At 41.1% G+C, this 15,365-nt stretch overlaps 1 protein-coding gene across 3 annotated transcripts in view; it reads right to left on the minus strand.

Moving 5' to 3' along the window:
• Window positions 1-3,861: 3,861 nt before the first annotated feature.
• The window catches only part of CNOT10 (CCR4-NOT transcription complex subunit 10), a 30,720-nt gene continuing 19,216 nt past the window's right edge, over window positions 3,862-15,365 (minus strand). The window contains exons 13-19 of one of the 3 annotated variants that reach the window (XM_071735430.1): window positions 13,161-13,241; window positions 8,859-8,972; window positions 6,911-7,041; window positions 6,259-6,294; window positions 6,018-6,145; window positions 4,681-4,756; window positions 3,862-4,155 (exon numbers count right to left, since the gene is read on the minus strand). In XM_071735430.1, coding sequence (XP_071591531.1) covers window positions 4,001-4,155; window positions 4,681-4,756; window positions 6,018-6,145; window positions 6,259-6,294; window positions 6,911-7,041; window positions 8,859-8,972; window positions 13,161-13,241 — 721 coding nt within the window. In that variant the 3' untranslated portion in view covers window positions 3,862-4,000. The remainder of the gene's footprint in view (window positions 4,156-4,680; window positions 4,757-6,017; window positions 6,146-6,258; window positions 6,295-6,910; window positions 7,042-8,858; window positions 8,973-13,160; window positions 13,242-15,365) is intronic. The other 2 variants (XM_071735431.1, XM_071735433.1) reach the window with 2 other exon arrangements.

Consider the following 15,365-nt stretch of genomic DNA (forward strand, 5'->3'; position numbering starts at 1 on the left):
CTTTGTGGTCCATAGGGAAGGCTGAAGGATGTAGCAAGGAGACGATGTATCAGCTACTGGCAGCCTTAAAACAAAGTCAGTGTCTCTCTGGACTTTAAAATGTTCCTATGCAGTTTATTTTATTTTTGTTTAATCAAATAAACGTGAGGTTGGTTTTTTGTTTTTTTTTTTCATGGCAAATCTGTGTATGTGTGCTTCTGTATTACCCAGTATTTTGCCAGGAAGTTGCTGGTTTAACCTTGTTAGGTCCATTTCTAAGTTTCCACTTCCTTCACCTTTGCAACTGAAAGCAATGCTTTTTCTGAGTGGTGGTGTAAAGCAGAGCTACCCAAACATTTAATAAAGGTGCTTACTACTTTGGAAAAGGTTTGAAAAGAAACTGATTGTGGGTAGATGCCCTTCAACAAATCTGGGAATTAAGGCCACTGACTGAATTCCCAGCACAGGCAGAAATGGAGGTGGCTTCCAGTCCCTGGAAGTGCTGACTGCCCCAGTTGTCCAAAGCCAAGATGCTCTCTGGCCCCAGCTGTGTCTAACTGAAGGGCTGCCCAGTACCATGCTGTGCTCTTATCCATCAAAATCCTTGACTAGACCATTATTCTTTCTTGCTGCTGGAGCAGCTGGCAATATGTCAGTAGTAGAGAGATCAATTCCAGTTGAATAGACAGAGGGAGAGGATGCTGTGAAGGAAGGGTGTTTCAAGACTTAACATGGCCAGCTTTGTGTGGTACTGATTCCCTTGGCTTCCCTGTGCTCTCTCTCTGAAGAATTTCATTAAACACAGGGAGATGGCTCTGGATGTTACTGAACAAGTGCTGCACAGTTTCTTGCATCATGGCAGTGATCATCCACTTAACCAAGACCTTCAGCTCCGAGCCCATGTTAGCCTGTGTGCAGGGAGCCTGGGATATCGACAGGAATACCCTGAGCCTGTGATACTCAGGGGGAAGGGGACCCTTTTCTCCTGATGGGGAGATACAGCTGGTGCATTCCTGCAGCAGGCAGGCAGGGAGATCCAGACTTGCTGGGAACCTGGAATGGTGGGGGGAGGGTGGGAGGAGAGGGACAGACAACCTTTCGTTAAGGAAGTGACCCAAAACCAACATAATCAGCCTTATTGAGCATCAACTGATTGCTGCTCCTGCTTGCACTGCTTTAACGACAGGATGCTTTGCCGTTTTAATGATCTCCACCATCATTTACAGGGGCCCGTGACTCAGTGGCACTGCCTGAGAGAGAGAAGTCCTTGACTGCCCTCTCTAGATGCGTTTTTATACTTATTTTTCCCCTCTGCCACTGGCAGAACTACGACACTCCACAGCTTAAAGGCATCACCATTCACCCCTTTCTTCAAGCGGCGGTGCTACCCGCAGGGGAAAGAAGCACCAAACAAAGAAATCCAAGAACATCTGTGGTCAATGCAGGCAACCGAGGGGCAGAAGAGGAGCGACCGTGAGGGAGGGGCAGAAGAGGAGCGACCGTGAGGGCAGAGCTGGGCTGAATGCTCCTGCGCACAAGCAGATGCAGCTGTGATAAGCTGTGCCCTGTCTTGGGAACAACAACGGCGCCATCCCTCATGGAGCCTGGAGGGCAGCGCTGGGTGCCTGCGGGGGGACTGGGCACTGCCGAAGCCCCGCATTAGCATCTTTTGCATGAGAATGCCCCGCATTCCTGGGGGGGCAGGGAAGGGCAGAGAAGAATCTTCTCTATTCAGGGCCTGGGACCACACAGGGAGCATCCTTAACCTTTTTGTATTTAATCAGTCAATCTACTTTGACTTGATTGATGTATCAGCTCCCTTTCTCCCTTTACCAGAAAGGTGATCTCTGCCCCCTTTTTCCTGATTTTTTTTTTTTTTTTTTTAATAAACTGTTAGCCCCTACCTGCAGCCAGAGCCAATGCTATGTCCTAGAGGGATAGAATTGTTACTCAGAAAGTCAGTTATTTTATCATTATATTGAAAGTGTAGCTAAGCCAGTTAGTTACCCAACAGAAGAGGGCTAGCAGTCAGCCTCAGGTTTTTCTGCTGCACTGTTTCTTGCTGACACACACTTGTGCTCATCCTACACCTTCCAAATTTGTTAATAAACTATTATATTGTGGCTTCTTTGTTCTAGTTCCTGGGGGCAAAACTGGAGTCTGCTCCAATACACATCTTCCCTCCCTAGTGCTCAAGTTACTGAGAGCAAAACTTGCAGGACCGGCATCCCAGGAGGCCACTTGGAAGTGCAACCTGATGGCAAAGCAGTACAGAGGGTACATCAGGTGTTATCCCAGGGTGATGCTGGAGATTATGGGGGCAGTCTCAGAATAGCTGAAATGGCCCCAAACAGTCAGGGGAAGCGGAGGAGAGATGCTTGGCTCTGATTAGATTGTATCTGGATTAAGTCCTGGGGCAGGATGGTTCATGCTCACAAGAACTAACCAGAGGGTCCTGGTGTATTGTGCTCTTTTACAGCCTCTGGGTTTGAGCACAAGGCAGAAGAGGTTTTGAAAGAAAGAGATATTCCTCAAAACTTGAAACAAACAAAAAACACAATCTCAACAAAGTGGTGTGTTTCCTTTTCTTAGAACCAGGAACTCTTTCACTGAACCCTCACCATTACACCTCCCCTTAGGACAAAGGGGGAGGAAAAAAAAAAAAAAAAAAAACAAACACAAACCAAAACAACATGAAAAGAATAAAAAACAACCCCACCCCAACACACACACATCCCTCCCCATCCAGCTAAAGCATGGTTCCCAAGAGCACCTGCTGCCTCCTGCAAGCAGCTGCTGTCCTACACACACCACCAGCCCCTATCTCCCTACACACTTGTTGTCCTGACAAAGGTTTATCAGCTTTTGGCTGGAAGCTTTGGCCTTGCTGACCAGTCAGCTTGTACAGCTCTGTTACGGCAAACTCCATTAAGCTCTTGCCACTCATTAAGCCCTTGAGGCAGGAGAAGCGGAGTCCCTCCCACCTGTTTATGGTAGGCAGGAGGAAGGCTCATTAACCTCCCACCCACGGGTGCAGCATGGTACAAGAACACATCTGCACCCTCATCCCCAGACTCCAGCTTCCTCATCCTCGCCCTCAGACTGCCTCCTTGGTAACACAAAATCGAAATGGGCATAGTGGCTTCTATTAATTAGAGACAAAGTAACCACAATTAAGTCACTACTGCTTGGCAGGGTATTGTCCTTAAACCAGAACCTGGTAGATCCTGTGACCTGCTGACCCTTTCAGGCTGAGGGAGGAAAGGATTATTTGGAAGACACTGCTAACAGTGGGTACTAGGGCCTTGCCCAGCTAACACTGAGATATACTGCTTGCACTTAAAATAATCTTAATTATAAAGTAACCAGAGGAAATGCAGGGCTGGAGGGACCCCCTCCCTCCCTCTTTTCCACTCTTAGCTATGAGCAGCAGGAAAAAAAACCTACACCAAAACTCCTTTCCTTGCAACTTAAGGCCAGTTCCCTGCATATATCCACACCTCCCTGTCCCCAGGCCTGATGGGCAACTCCAGCAACAGCAAGGACAAAATTCCCAGCTCCTGGTTGAATAGTGGACCATAGCTACAGCAACACAGAAAAGCTGAGTCAAAGCCTTCTCTTCAAGGAATATAAAACCATAGCTCACCTGTGTCAAAACCCCAGCAGCCAACACTAGAGCCCAACTGCTATTTTAGTGGCACTTTAGTTCAGGTAAATGATGTTCTACTTCCAGTCATTTCCTTCCCATATATTCTCTTCAAAAAAAATTACACGCTTCTTTATCCACTTGTTTTAAGTAAGTAAACTGCCACGTGCTTTCCAAACAAATGCCAACCTCTCTCCCTTTATGAAATTACCTTTACGGACACCTCCAAGCGTGTCTTTTTGTTTACATTTTATTAAAAATTTACATAAATGAACACACTCCAGCAACTGGGGTATGCAGATGTCCTAGGTTAAAAAAAAATATACAAAATCCCAAGCCTTCCTGGGCAGGGCAGCAGCAGGTTAAAACATGACCTCACTTTCTTTGAACAGTGGTGAAAGCTGGCATCTGAATGGGCTGGATTGAGTGGACTGGCTGAAACACAGGCTTCTTCCTCATGTCGGAGAGTGTTTTCACAGAAGGGAGGAGCTGATTTCTCTTGATGATCTGCAGTGCCAGCTGCGTATTACCTACAAGACAACTTATGATTAAAAAATTTAAAAAGTACTTAACAAATGACTGTTCTCAGTGACAAGTCAGCCCTGGGCCCAGGCCATGCACTCTAGTGGTCCTCCCAGTCAGTGAAATGCTGATGTGGACATAAAAAGTGTTAGACAAAAGTAAACTTGAATAAAGAGTATTGTCTGATTCTACCTGTTCTTAGCTGAAGAGATCAAGGTTTATCCTCAGAGCTTTAAGATACCGGAGTACCTAAAGGGCACATCTCTCCTGTTTGCATAGCAATGCTCTGGATCTTGCTCAAAATGCCCTGACAATGTGACATTACAAGCAGTAATGCAAATGTCAAGGGTGTAGATAAAGCGTTTTTTTTTTTAAAAAAAAAACAAACTGATCTTGCCTATGGAGGTTAGCTGTAAACTTCCAAGGAAACAAATTTAAAATGTTAAAAATACCAAGTTACGTTCAACATTGCAGCTTACATGTTCAATTAGGGGTGTTAGTGTTGGCAATAAAAATAAAAATCAATTCCTTACCGTTCTGTAATTCAAGATACACAGCCAGCAGAATAGCCTCTGGAGGAATCTCTTTGGGGTGGATCAGTGAAGCAGCCTTATTGAAATAGAAAAGGGGAGAAAAAGTGCTAAAGAGAAATGTTCAGCTCAAAGACACTGACCCTCAACAAGAGTGTTACTATCATCTTGGCTAACAAAAATGAAAAAAATATTCGTAAACCAATCTAAGATTTTTTAAACTAACACACTTAGGTTTATGCATGCAAGGAAAGACTGAAAGATTATCTGCCTTGCAAGATTGTTTCACACTAATTAGCAGCACCATCTGCTGTATACTTATGTAAATACGAGTCTACAACTCTTGGGCCACCAGTCTACTGTGATTTTGTGGTGAGATGACAGGTGAGGAAGGTAACCTCCACTGCTCCAAAGTTCAGAATACAAAGTTAATATGGAACATTAATTAGCTTTCCTTATATAGATATTTTTCAGCTATTAAGTCAATTAATTTATTGTAGATGCAGAGAACTAGAGTACTTTGCATCCACAGATGGCCTTACACTTCTTTGGGCTTTACACTTACTACAGAGCTCAAGCACAGACTCCTCCCCAGTCCTAAGAAGCATTGGTAGGAAAAAGAACAGGCCAACTGCCTTAAGCAGTTGAAAACTTTACAGACTTTGAAGCCGTCCACTTATACAACTACTATGAAGTATTTTTGAAGACTGCTGTTTCAGTCTGCAGCTCAACAACAGATTTGAGTAGACAGGAATGGCTACAAAAAGGGACAAGTACCATAATTGGAAGAGATGGATCCCAGCCATAAGAAAAATCCAATGACACAGGCTATGTGAAGAGGGAGTTTCAAAAGCAGTAACTGAGAATTCTTGAGACAAAAGGCAGGTAAGGAACTGCAGCAAGGAACTCCAGCAGAACTGCATTTTTTCCTTACAGCCTTTAAGTTAATAGCTTAGATGGCGAGTTATGAACTGATTAAAGAGAAGTAAACTCAAGGCCCTAAGACCCTTCTCCTCTGAATTACAACTACTATTGAACCATTAGAAAACCCACAAAATTCAAGACTAAAAAGGCTTCCTAGTCATATTCCACTGTTTTGATAAGATCTAGAAAATAATACTTCACAAAGTGATTCTGAACTATTTACACAAGAGCATTGCAATCTTTTATTTTATTTTATTAATATAGATTGGTTCATAAAGACACAAGAGTGCCACCATTTCAGCAAAATCTGCAAATAAACCCAAGCTATGAAATCATCAGGATTTCCTGTGATCTGAAAGGCACTTCGAAGGCACTTTAGGACAGCCTAAAGCTGTCTTGAGATTTGTTCCTCATACCTGATGAAGACACTTTCGAGCTTTGTCATATTCACTCCTCAAACAGTAAGCACTTCCAAGGTTAAACAACATCATTGTTCGTGCAGATGTGACTGAACTGGGATAACACTGTGGAGTCTGCTTGCCAGCTGCAATAAAAATAAAATTTAAAATATTTTTATTCTTTTTTCCCCTTAAACTTTTATTCTAAGCTGGCCAAGTATGTTCCTGTACTCTGCTGACTACAGCCACTGGTACTTACAAGATTCCATTGCTTCATTCTCTCCTTTGTCAGACCCTGCAAAGAAGAAAAAAAACAAACAAAAAATGTTCATGTTTCCTGAGCTTTTTTAAAACTTATTACAAAAATAACATAAAGATACAAATTTGCTTGCTTCTTTAATGTTTTGCTTTTAGATCTGCAGATGTACACAGAATACCCACTCCCAACTGGGAGGAAGTGCTGCAAGCCAGTTAAGGTACATATTACTAAATGCTCCCCATTCCTATTTCTCACTAAATGCAGTAAGTACTCCAAAGCCTGGTTCAGGGACTAAAAAGCTGGAAGGGAAGGTATGAAGCCCAAAGTTAACCATAATAGCACATTTAACAAAAGCAGCTTTCAAAAGTATCCTTCAAACAAGGCAGAATGCTACAATATACAGTTGTAATTATGTTACAGACCAATCAATTTTTAAGGTATGACAAACACACAAAAAAGACAAATCAAACACAAAGTAGGAACTGAAGCCAGGAAAAGGAAACCAGAACAACAAAAACACAAACAAAAAACCCCCAAACAATCCAAGGTCTTTAGAAAAAGATGTCTTAATCATCATATTTGTATATAGAAAGTTACAGCGGGAAGGCAGCTGAAAGCATAACCAGTTCTAATGAAGTGTGGATTAATTAACCTTGATCCTGCTCATTTGAAGAGATCCCGAGGGAAACATCAGTGACATTCTCAGGGTTCAAGTGAGTGATGGCATCAGATATTCTGTCTAGAGAGATGAGAGCTTCTGCTGCATACAAATGCCCAAGAAACCTACAACAGCAAAGGGTTAGGTACAAATGTCAGCATCACAACCCCCACAAATTTGTTATGTGAGAAAAACTGAAGCCAGTTTTTAATGAGAACACATGAAAACTATTACTTGAAGCACTTGCATGGAAGTTGGCTCCCTTATAAAGTGTTGTCCCAATACCCAGTTCTGCCATTTACTGCTTTCAGGCACTGATCTGAAAAAAATCTGTGCCTGAGTAATGACAATTCATTAATGCACAGGAATTGTCATTTCAAAAATCATTGGTACCTTGGCATGGCTTTATGTCAGAGAATTAGAACAGGAATCGTTACAGCAACACCCCAGGATATGGATACGTCTAGAATTTGAAGTCTTAAGTGACTGTACATGCAATTAAAAAAAGAAAATCAAATTACAGGAGCTGCATTTTTAAGAACAGCAACCATACAGACCTGTCCAGGGCCCGGGGGGCACAAACATCTTTCCAAACGCAGGTTTTGCAAAAGAATTAAGCAACCCAGATGTTTGAAACTTACAGTTCAGCTGAGCTAACCAGCAGAATTCCAGAAGGAGTTCTGTCAGTCAAGCAAGTGGTTGGTTTGCAATATTTAATCAAACAAAAGATGAGCAAAAAAGTTCATGCTTATTCCATGCAGCTGCATGCAGTACACTCCAAACTGGCAGTATAGTCGATTGTAATGAATAAGAAAATATCAAGTAAAATATCAGTCATCCAAAATAATTTTTGTAATAACTGATACAGTTAACATAACTTTCTACATGCCATTTATTTTACTTAATAAAACAGAACAGTTAAATGTTCCAAAGCTGCTCAAAAACCTAGTTTCCTGGGACATACATGGCTCCTCTTCTTTGCAAAAACCTGTCAGCTAGTATTTCTTGCATTACACTGCCTGCTACAAAGTAATGTGTTATTACCTTGCAAATTCCTCTAAAATCTTGATTACACAATGACTGCAAAAAGATGACCTTTTGCAACACTCTGAAGTGTAAGAACCAAAGAATTTAATTGGCATGGACCGTTTTAGAACATGCTGCCAGCATGTAAAAGTATGCTTGCTTTCTCAAAGTACACCACCTGTTTTGAAAAAGGTATTACTATCATTAAAACATCTGCTGTATTTTATTCTGTGTATGACATAGGAATTAAATGCACAAACAAGGTCAGAAGGATGGAGTAAAAGCTGCCTTTTTTGAGTTTGCAGAGATGTATGAGAACTGGTGGGTAGAAACAGAATGAGCTTTGAATATCTTCCCCAAAATACTGTGCTAAATGAGAACTGGAAAAGAGAAACTGAAGAATGGAACCTATATAAGCAACGGTAGAAGGTGAGGTGACAGTCCTGCACATCCGAGAGCAGTACCCTGCTGACTGAGCAAACCTTCCCCTCAGAGGCTGTAGTTTCAGAAGTGAGCTTTCAGCAGCACGCTGGCTTCAGCTAAAGTTGTCCACCCTGAGCTGCACATTCCTGCCCCTTGTGCTGTGCCAACACGAGCACGTGCAGCCCCACAATGAGTCAGGACAGGCCCCTGATGGCCCTGCCAGTGTATGGGACCCCATGGCTGGAGATCAACAAATAGCAACAACAGCAGTGATAGATTCTGCATTGTAGGAACCATACACAGGTGGGGAGACTCATGTTCCTGTGTGTCAGTGAGCATTTAGTCAGTGCTTCGACAAGAGCAGAAGCAAGACAAGCAATTCTTTGCATCAGGTACAGAATTGGCAAGCAGCTACAGACATTGGAAGCTTCAACCCAGAACTCTCCAGCAAAAAGCAGGGCTGAGAAAGTGGAAATGGCCGTGTCCAACTTACTTAAGAGACCCTGACAGCTTTGGTTGCTGAAGAAGTTTATCTGCGTGATTCAATGCCATAAGGTTATCACCCAAAGCCAGAGCCACGTAAGCACTACACGCAAGTATTGAGCACCTGGAAGGAAAAAGAAGAAAAAAAAAAGGGGGGAGGGGGAGAAAAAGCCAATAAATTAAATGGAGAATTTGGTGATTCCAAATATAGCTGTAGGGTGCATTTCTTGTTAAGTGCTGAAAAAAATAAATTATTAACTTTCAGTAGCGTCTTTGCATCAAAGTATGAAGGGCACAGTGTTTTTAACATCTGTAGTCATGTTCTCTAAAAATCAGGAGATATTTACATTGCATTCTATCAGTATAAACTAAGGACCACCACTGCATGCTGTAAGATTTTGAAATTTTGACCATAAATAACAGATTAAAAAAAGATGGGCCTCACTATAACTGTAATTTTTTTTACATACAGTTTCTCTTTCTCTCCCTCTTTTTATCTGTTTTCCCTTGGACTCTAACTTATACTTCCCTGCCCTCTCTTGCTGCTGCAGCAAAGGGCAGCTGATTTGTAGATTTCTGTAACACACAATCTATAGACACACAGGAGCAATCAATTAGGTTCTAACATATTTCACTCTTGTATTGTAGAATAGTTGCACACAGAGTGGCAATAAACACTGGAGAATTTGGCATTTCCAGTTTGGCACTCAACTGAGAGCTGTCATCTGTTGCCAAGACTCTGATTGATACGTGGCAATTTTGTGGCTGTCGCCGACTTTCTTATCTGTCTAAACCCACAAAATTTCTTGACAGTTTCTGTAATGAAACCTGAGCTACTTGCATTTTCCATCTTCAAACAATAACCCCACATCAGGATGCCATCATTAGGCCAAGCTTCACACGTTGTAACAACCTCCCTGCCTCCCCAAACACAGCACTTGGGGATGTTTTCCCCTTTGTAAGACATCACTCAGCACAGGCTGCCTTGTCCTCAAGCCTCTGCCTGCCACAGGCTGCAACGTTTTGCTGTGAGCCCAGACTGGGTCCTTCTCCAGGGAGGGAGAACAGATCCACTTAGCAGGGTCTCACATTAGGAGCGATGGGAGAAGAGCCTTCGACTCTCCCGCCGGTTGTTGGGCCATTACCACGCCAACCTTCTGGCAACTGTCAAGCCCACTTTTGGTCCAGCACTAAGTCATGTAATTTGTGGCAGGACCTGGGGTGCCTTTATTCCCCTTTCCCAGGAGGCATGCTCCTTAATTATGCACAAGCAGGATAAGCAACTTCGCCAGTGTTTCTCCCTACCCCCCACTTCCTCTTCACTGTGCCCAGATGTCACATCAAATCTGAACACATACAAAAGCCTGAGAGAGGGAGAGTAAAGCTTCCCCAGCTCAAGTCCCAAACCTAAAATATTTCTGAAAGGTTGTAACTGGGGGAGGGGGAGGGAACGGGGAAGAAAGCCTCTGTAATAACAGCCTGCTTCTAACTAGACTCTTTTTGCCTCTGCCTCAAGGAAGCACAGCTTTTAAATCAGCAGAGATGTTGTCACCAGCTAAATACCCTCGGACACAAGTCAAGGCCTGCAGTTGGTTGCTGCTGCAGAGTTGGTTGCTACTGCCTTTTACATCACTATGTGTCTCCCATTTCCCACACTTTTTAAAGCTTATTTTTATTTCTGAAGGTGTAAATTCAAACACAAGGTGAATTCCAGTCATGCAATAGCTAAATCCAGCAAAACAAACTTATTCCTGTGCTCTCAGGACAAATCAGCGTTTAATTCACGTAAGAGCTGGCAAGATTCTTCAGCAACCGCCATCTAAAGAAGAGGAAAATATTCAAGGTTTTCTCCCCTGCAGTACTGTTCTCCTGCACTCAGATCCATTGTTGAGCTGGTTAAACCAAACACTCAGGAGAGCTGACAGCTAATCGGAGCAGAAGAATTGTACCACAAGGGAAAAGACAAACTAGTTTTTCACCCTGGTCAGGATTCTGACAAAACTCCACAGGTCGCCTTTGAGCACTGCAGACTTCCAGCATCACTGAGCCTCTGCATGCCCTAAATAAAACTGCCTTTGCACTAGGAAAAAGAAAAATGTTTTTTTAAACTGCCAGATTATGTCAAACATCCTCTTGTGTGGGTCTAGGCAACAAGATTTGTCAGCCCACACTGACTGCAAGTTTACAGAACCCAAACTCCGCATCTGACTTGGCTTATTTCTCAGGCAAAGGGTGAGACAGAGCAAATCCAGTTGTTCAAAACTTACTATCAAGGCACCAAAAATTACACTTCTAAACCATTTAGAGAACATCACAAATCTGAAATAACTTAAAATAGCTAACTAAGCACAATAGTGGGTGTAAACTCCTTCTGTTTGAGTACAGACAAAACACTCCAAAACATGAAGAAATGCAGAAGGCAGATTGTGCTCACTCCGTGGGGAAAGTCAGCACCAGTTGAGGGGAGACAGGGGAGAACAATGGCTGACAGGGAGGAAGAAGAGAGTGAAACAGCTTTGGGTGATAATAATTTTAAGTTTGCAGTATTGAGACCAAACAGACCACTGCAATCTTTTAAACGTACAAATGAGGCAAGACAAGGCATACTGGTGGGCAATGGTGGTCCTTACAGTATTGCCTGTGATATTATAAGCAGTGTTAGTGATGTGGTTGGAAATACTGGGATATGCAAATTTAAAAAATATATAATTAAATAAGATCAATAAAGCAGAATGACGATGGACTGGACAGAGCCAATGGGAGAGTCCAAAGAAAGAAAATATGGTAAAATTGTATCACATGCCTTATAGCAAGGGCTTGCAGTTCAAATCTAGTCAGGATAAAGCAGCTGATCAAACAATCCCTTTAGCTGTAGCTGCTTTGAAGAGGAAAATTAATATTTTAGCACGAAGTTGTACAACCTATGGAATAAAAGGCTAGAACAAGGCCTGGTGCAAACCATCTCAATTTTTACAATAAAATCTGCAAAATTTTCAAAATGTAGCACTGTGATGCTTTTCCTTTCCTAATATGATGTTCTTTACAAGAAGCGGTGTAATTCTAGTTAAAATGATAAGTTTTTCCTAACACCTTGTCAGGTTTCCTCAGTAGATAACAATGGCTGACTCTAAAAGAAAAGACTACATATTTCAAAAAATTTTTAAAAACCACAGTGTGACACCATGCAATTTTGACATGCGACAACCACATTTTCAACATTTTCAGAAGGAAAAACAACCACAAGCCACACAACTGTTTTAATACACTGCTTTCTATTTCCAGTAGCAGACTTTTTTTACCACTTCAGAATAAATAATCAAGGTCTTGGTTATGTCTCCTCACAGACTCCTGCCACATTGCTTTTAAAAGAATACAAGTGTATTTGCTACACATCGTGGAGCAAAGTAAAGGTCATTATAAAACAGAGGCTACCTGGGGTTACGTTGGAACAGAGTGTTTACCCAAAAGTTTAAGTGGGAAATTACTGTCTTCTTTGTCCATAACAGAAACTTAAACCAGATTTCTCTAAACAGGTGTAAGCTTCAGAGGAAGAGAGATACTCAAGGGGCTGTCAGCCACCCAAAATAATTAACATTGCCAGAAAATTATAATCTTGTTGGGGAAAAGCAAAGAGGTTCCAGATAACATGATACTTATTTAGACTCATTGGAGTCATTCTATTTGGAGAGTACTTAATGAACTTTGAGAACACAAAAGAAGTCAACTTTTACCTATCTTCTTCCATGCTGAGGAAGCCAAATGCTTGGACAGAGGCAATTTTATGCAAATTATGGGTATACTCATGCTGTAAGGAGCACCATTCTTATTTGAAAGCAACATAGCTGTTTTTACCTCTTCCATTTGTTATTTCCCATCAAACAAACATATAATGTTGTGGGGGCTGAATTCCAAATTAGCCTTTATCAAGGCCTTAAAGGGAAAATGTACATACAGCAATTTCCACCCCTTCCACCAATCACATTGCCCATTGTCAGGTTTTTAGCTTTGTCATTTATGTGACTTAGTTTTTTCAGTTTTGTTCAATATCTAATGCCAAGCCTCTAACAGTGAGATCAGACTGATCTACCTTCTGAATTGAAATTCTTGGTGGTTTCTACTTGTTCAGACTCAAAGCCCAGAATAAAGGAAGCCCATGGATGTGAAAAAAAGGCATTCTTAGATTAACTGTTTCAATTAAATGTTGCAAGTGCCTAAAACCAAAAAGAAGCTAGCAATGACTCCAGAATCACAGTGCAGTTTACAAGTTTACAAGGGCTTATTTAGTGATGGATATTTTATATCATTTACTTGCCTTAAATTTTCTAATTCCTGTTTCTTCAAAGGTGAAGAAGGTGGAGCTGCAATGAATTTATCCCCTTCATGACTTTTATTGCTAGAACAAAAACAATGTATTAATTATAGAGAGTATGGCTGTAAATAATTTTAAAATTCTCAGTGTAAAAATCATTGATATTTATTCACTCTATTTAAAAGGACAGCAAATTCTACAGCCTAAAAAACAGGGAAATGAAAAATGCAAAAATGAGGGCAAATGCTCTTATCCTAACAGTTCTTGAAAAGAAAGGGAGCATTTGCTGGGAAGGATTTGACTGACAGACCAAACAAACCACACCATTTTCCACAGTTTCAAGCTAATTTGGAAGTTTAGTGTAGAACTTCAAGACAAGAACAAGAACAAGAACTTCAAACTGAAGAGATGCATAACTTGCTGCTTTTGTAGCCTTTCTTCTTTTAGCCTGTAAGAATAGCAGTATTCTCTCCCTAGAAATCTTAAAATCTAGTTGCATAAATATTCTAGAAAGATAACCCACAAAGTTCTACAGCTTCCTTTAGACTTCTAGCTGCCTTTTATTTTTATTGTTTAAAGATGTCTTTAAAAAAAAATTCACTTTCTTAAAGTGACATTTGGTTTTTTGGGGGACCAAGCATTTGCTCTGTTCTAAAAGTATGTAATTTAGCTCTCCAATAATGTGAAAGACAACCTCCTTCTGGAATGAGAATTGAAGATAGGGTTAACAGCTGCAGCTTGGTGGAGAGACTAAGGTTTAGAACACAGAACTGAACACTAAGGTTTGGAAACAACAGATTAAAAACTGGAAGTGAAGTGAGTCTGTCCACCTAACAAGAACTTCTTAATTGTTGCAGTTACATATCTATTTATTACAAACAGGTAAGATAACTCTTAGACTTTCAAAAGAGATAGTAACAGACTGCAAGGGAATGTGTACTCAGCACTGCTACAGTGAATGCCTTTGCCAAAAATTAAATTTAAAAAATATCCTTAACCACTGTTTCTTTTGAATAACAGAAGAATCTGCCTCAGAGTCAGCCTGATCAGTCAGTGGTATTTGCTTCAAAACCATCCTGTTCAATCAGTGTGACTTTCTTCAAATGCCTTATAGCTTTTACTGTCCTCTCACAGAAAGGGTCCCTCCTTGTCAGAAGGAACAAATCCTTGGAAAACCTTTCAGAATGTGACACACAAATTCAAGAACAGCCTGCTTTGTTGCTGGATATTTTGAAATTGGCAAAGACCACTGGAATATATGAGAGAGTCTTTTCCAATTTTTTTTTTTTTTTAAGTTAAAGGGAGGTCTCACCTGAGTAAGTGCCACCATTCTGTTGACATCACTGCCACTCAGTGGGCCCCATGAGATTAAAACAGAAGTCACATTTAAACCAGAGGAGCTTCATCTCAATGGGCTGCATGACACGTGCCAGCGGAAGTTAGTTCACAACCTCCAACCTCAGCAAGCAAAAAAGAAAACACCTCCCTCCCACTTGAAGTTTATAAATCATTTGGTCACTTGACAGGAAAGATTGTCATTGTGAATAATAGGGTTACAGAGACCAGCCTTCAAATATTATTGTAGTGGTAGCAGCCACTGGCTCCCAGCCCAAGTCAGGCAACCTGGGAATACATGGGGATGCACCTCATGCCCACACAACACAGGATATATGCAGTAAATCCTGACATGTGACAAATGGATCTTATCTTCTTAAAATTTATCTGTACTAGGATCTGACAAAAACATGTACTTTTTTTATATATACTTTTTAAGTAATTCAAGTTCTAACATAGCCACTTTTTCCAGACTGTAACTCTTCCCTTCTCAAAATGGTCATCAATAGAAGCGCAGGCTGTGGCCAAAGTTATTCTTCAAAAAGGAAGTATGGAATCCATCAGGATCAATGCAAAAAATGAAAACACTTTTCTGCTATTTAACATTTGACATACATTGACCACAAGCTACTTTTTCTGAAGTTTTGAGGAAAAAAAAAAAAGATTTTTCTAAGTTTTTTGTAAAATACAATTTATTAAGCAAAAGCTTTAAGCTGCTTTTCTACTTATCTTGTTTCCCATTTCCAGTTTAAAACAAACACAACAAAGCATACTAGGGCTGATGAATGTCAAACCTAATCATGGGGAAATGTTTACAAATGAGTTGCTAGACATCTATATACTGAATCAAGCACATGGTGCACGTGCACTCAC

Source organism: Heliangelus exortis, chromosome 2, assembly GCF_036169615.1.
Source record: "Heliangelus exortis chromosome 2, bHelExo1.hap1, whole genome shotgun sequence".
Lineage (NCBI taxonomy): Eukaryota > Metazoa > Chordata > Aves > Apodiformes > Trochilidae > Heliangelus > Heliangelus exortis.